Here is a 2500-nt window from a genome sequence, read left to right as displayed (position 1 = left end):
TTGGACAATTTGCGGTGGAAACAGTGGATGTCTTAGTTACTATTATATCATCTTCGTGTTGCTTTCTTTGTTTTGCACCGGATCAGTATTATACTGATGTGGCAAAAATTCATGGTTCTACTCTTTTCGAGTTCCAGGATATGGTTTGGAAGGTTATAGGAGTAATATTAAATATTTCATTAGCCTGGTTATAAGCTGTACGTAAACAGATGTGCAATTTAAACCTTATTTTCTTAACGCTGAGTATGGAAATTTTGTTTACTTGAAATTCGCATCAAATAATACTGGCAAAAAATGTTATAAACTTATATAAAAAGATAACCATAAGTCTGTTAGATTGCCATATGTCAAGTTGATTTACTTTTTTAAAATATGGTTAAAACTAACGAAACTAAAAACACTGCTTTTTTAAGCTTTTCTAGCATCATGGATCCTCTGATGATCACATCCAACAGAACTTCGCGGAAAGCATTGATGCTACATACATAGCCTCGATCAATGATGTTTTCAATTGTATACTTTTTTGCAATCTAAAATTATTGACCATTCCAAGACATCACATTTTCGCATCACGATCAGACTCTGCATTCTTTTTATGCAAATATTTTAACGGAGCCGTGTGAGCTCTGTATCCTTTAATTAATCCTTATCATTTCCCTCAAACTAAGTGTAACAGTCTTGCAATATAAAAATCCTAAACTTGTCCATTGCGACAAGGGCAGGTAAGTGTTGCCTTCATTTTTAGCAGTTTTGCAAACTAATAGTTAATGTCGCCGGTCGGACATTCACGAATAATCGGCATTGTACATTCTATTAACACGTAGAGCATTTTTCTATTTGAAATCGGGTACCGATTCATAAAAGATATCACAGTTATTCAGTTTTTGGTTTGCTAAGAGAAGGTATGTACTTGCTCAATTAAAATTGTATGCTTTTGCCGATCCTGCATTCTCATTGAAACGGAGTTCCTCCGAATGTGTGGGAGGATGCAAGTTCTATCGATATGAATTCATTATTTTGTGCAAATTGCTCATAGCAACGGTTTAAAAAAAAAAACGTGCAAACAACGGACTCGACATCACTTTCATTCGATATCAGAGTTAATAACAGATAAGTGATATGACGACATTAAGTCTGCAATTTGAACTTTGACTGAACAATATTTGTTTTGTTAAGTAACCAAATTTGCCATCACAGAAGCAAAAAACGGTGACAAACATACCTTCCCACTACTTTACTTAGCAAAAATGAAGCTTTCCCTATTAAGTGCTGTTCCTACGCATTAGTCAACAATTATTACAATCCTCTTCTTGTTCATTCATGGGCTAAAGTCATTTACAACATTTGCTGATTAATTACTATTTCAACAGAATCTGCCATGAGTCTTAAACCAACCGATGATTGTGGTTCATGCAACCGGTTCATTCAAACCGCACGGCATTTTAAATATTCTTAAAGATTATGGAAAATGACTGTTTACCTTTTCCATAATTTCTTTTTCAAATATAACAGACATTTTCTGTTTGCATCCAAAGATGCAATCTATAAGTTCTAATAACATAAAAAAGTCATTGCAGAAATTTTGTGTAGCGCACTTACAGCGCCAACAAAAGCTCAGGGCACCGGTGTGTTAGCAAAACCATGGTAAGCGATATCAGAAGATGCAGTTGAAGCGTCGGCATTGCCTGCGGCACTTTCGTCATGAGTGTATTTATCAAACGACTGGGCCAGCTGCAACTGACAATGTCGGTAGAGGAGCCGTTAAGGTCTCGCATGGTATTAGATGGAACTGCATCTAACCCATCGATGACCAAAGACAATTCAAAGGCTCGAAGGCTGGAATCTAAAGACCGGCACCTTGGTTGCTGGTACTGGTCGGATGCAGTACTGGAAGCGGTCTGACCTCGCCCCAATCGTGCTTTACGATCATTAGCTTTGTTCTTCGATCGCTTCGAGATGCGACATTTATCTTTCTTGGTGTTGCGGCCGACTCGAGTACGAGACGGGTGTAGCTGACCACCATCAGTTTCTAGAAGTAGCTCTTCTACGAGACGTTTAACCGACGCTGCCGATACAATACCGGCTCGTCGATGAAAATTTAAATCGTCCTGCTCTTCACGGTTTGGACAAACCGACTCCAATGGGGATAACGGTGCGATCAATGGCGATGATGGCGTAAAAGAAGCTGGACGTTCGCGTTCGCTACGCAGTTGCTGCTGTTGAAGCTGCTGATTCTGATGCTGGTGTTGTTGGAGAAGTAATTCTTCGAGTTTGTTTGAGCTGTTCTGACAATCGTTACTAGTGTAGGATGGTGGTGTAGGCGATGGTAGTTTAAGAAGTGAGGTTTTATGTGATACTGACATGAGCGCTTGCAGCTTGGACGATTTTTCCTGCTCTTCCTGCTTCAGTTTGTCGTAATCGGCAGTCATCTGTTGGTGAGCCAGTGTCAACTTCTGATTTGTGCTGTTTGGTGTAGACAGTAAGAGAATATATAAAAAAG

General features: G+C 39.0%; 1 protein-coding gene across 8 annotated transcripts in view; it reads right to left on the bottom strand.

Annotated features, from left to right (window-relative positions):
* Positions 1-2500, bottom strand: part of LOC126579518 (kinesin heavy chain) — a 13390-nt gene that overhangs the window by 4982 nt on the left and 5908 nt on the right. For all 8 annotated transcript variants that reach the window (XM_050242874.1, XM_050242867.1, XM_050242869.1 and 5 more), the window contains exon 5: positions 2362-2463. In XM_050242874.1, the coding sequence (XP_050098831.1) occupies positions 2362-2463 (102 nt within the window). The remainder of the gene's footprint in view (positions 1-2361; positions 2464-2500) is intronic.

The sequence above is a fragment of the Anopheles aquasalis genome, chromosome Y (genome assembly GCF_943734665.1).
Source record: "Anopheles aquasalis chromosome Y, idAnoAquaMG_Q_19, whole genome shotgun sequence".
Lineage (NCBI taxonomy): Eukaryota > Metazoa > Arthropoda > Insecta > Diptera > Culicidae > Anopheles > Anopheles aquasalis.
The sequence above is the reverse complement of the archived record's forward strand: the minus strand, read 5'-3'. Positions and strand labels throughout refer to the sequence as shown.